The sequence below is a fragment of the Pyxicephalus adspersus genome, chromosome 2 (genome assembly GCF_032062135.1).
Source record: "Pyxicephalus adspersus chromosome 2, UCB_Pads_2.0, whole genome shotgun sequence".
NCBI classification, from domain to species: Eukaryota; Metazoa; Chordata; class Amphibia; order Anura; family Pyxicephalidae; genus Pyxicephalus; species Pyxicephalus adspersus.
In genome coordinates this window covers 149,102,124-149,103,930 of record NC_092859.1, presented here as the reverse complement: position 1 = coordinate 149,103,930, position 1,807 = coordinate 149,102,124, and the positions used below count along the sequence as shown (strand labels likewise).

At 40.1% G+C, this 1,807-nt stretch overlaps 1 protein-coding gene across 1 annotated transcript in view; it reads left to right on the top strand.

Annotated features, from left to right (window-relative positions):
- Nucleotides 1–422: 422 nt before the first annotated feature.
- The window catches only part of LOC140324684 (protein shisa-like-1), an 11,007-nt gene continuing 9,622 nt past the window's right edge, over nucleotides 423–1,807 (top strand). Inside the window, exon 1 of the mRNA XM_072402754.1 lies at nucleotides 423–591. Within this exon, the coding sequence (XP_072258855.1) occupies nucleotides 423–591 (169 nt within the window). The remainder of the gene's footprint in view (nucleotides 592–1,807) is intronic.

Sequence of the window (1,807 nt, the reverse complement as noted above, 5' to 3'; positions counted from 1 at the left end):
TGAAGTCTCAGAGTGATATATAAGCTAGTAGGTGATTCAACCAGCTGGAATTTACCAACGCTATAAAAAATTGGAAGTGGGCAGACCTTTTAATTTATTGCATAAACACTATGTGCATCGAATACATATAAACATATATATACGTGCTCGTGTATCTATAAAGTGCATGCATATACTGTAATTTGCTAAGGTTCTTTGTGTCCTGCACAGTGGTAGATCACTCATGTGTCAGAATGAAATGTACTGTAATCTCTGAATGCAGAACTGCCAGGTAACCAACAATGCTGGAATAATAGGCACCCAGAAGAGTTCTGAGAGACTATTGCTTTTAAAAGAGGAACTAATTGGACTGGAACAATAAAATGTATTTGCTCATGTGGCAAGCCTTAATGGCATTTGTTCTCTGTTTATTGTCACAGGTAATGGATGCAAAAGATAATGGTGCTTGCGGTTTCTTTGTATGTTTCTTCCCACCCCACTGCTCCGGCAAACAATGTCCACAGAACACAGCAACTCCTGAGAAGATGAAGCAGCTGAATTCAGCAAACCTGCTTCGCTTGACTGTGCTGCTCTTCAATTATCTCTGGAAAGGTATCCTCCTCATGTGCTACAACAGCTTTTCAATCTGATTGCACCAGAGAAATGCACGTTCTGCTTTGTGACTTTTATTTCAAAGCATTATTTCATTCCTTTCCCTTCATACTAACATGGTAGCTGTATGTACATTTACCTAAACATAACCTTTCTTAACATTTCACTATTCTCTTGCAATGCCAGGAATTGACTGATTTTAACATGGCTAGGAGGCCTTTTCAATCTGTCTCCTTGTATTTTTTGGGGGGGACAGAAAAAGGAACTAGGTGGTCTTGGTGGGTTGGGGGAGCGTATAGAGAATAGAAATCAGTTCTGAGTGATACATTTAAATTTGAATGAGTTCTGTATGTAGCAGTTCTAGTAGTCTCATGTTTCAGGTCCAATATATGGAGCGGTGTGACATGATGTAAATACACAGTGTGGAGTAGTGTTGAATATACAAACTACAGCAAAAAGTGCGGCACTTTAGCTTATACAACTATATTGAGGCATTTGGAGCATGGTGGTCTAGTGTATGCAACGTACAGCACAGCATAGAGATTGTTGCAATCTAGAGAGTATAATATACAGCACAGTAGATGGGTTGCAAGAGCCAACAGTGCAGCATTTAAAGTGCAATGGTCTACAATTCCCTACCTTTTAGATTGTAAGCTCTTCGGGTCAGGGTCCTCTCCTCCTGCTGTGCCACTGTCTGAATGTTTCTATTGCAACCCCTATTTAATTTACAGCGCTGTGTAATATGTTAGCACTATATAAATACTGTTTAATAATGTGCAATGTACTATGCAGCATATAAATTGCATGCAGTCAGGCATAATTAGGTAATCAAATCCTGACCATACAATGAACAGGACAGCATATGGCATGTGAGCATGAAATAGGCAGTGCAACTGGTGGCTGGTCCAATGGGCCTGATTTATTAAAGCTCTCCAAGGCTGGAGAGGATAAATTTCATCAGTGAAGCTGGGTGATCTGGTCCAGGATTGAAAACGACTGCTAACAAATAGCAAAAAACGTTTAAGAAATCAATTTCAGGTTTGCTGGATCACCCAGGTTCACTGATGAAAGTGTATCCTCTCCAGCCTTGGAGAGCTTTAATAAATCAGGCCCAATGAGTAGTGATCATAAGCATGTAAAGCTACGTACACACTTCCAATTATTATCGTCGGAAAACGAACGACGAACGTTCCTGCACGATATATATGAACGATCG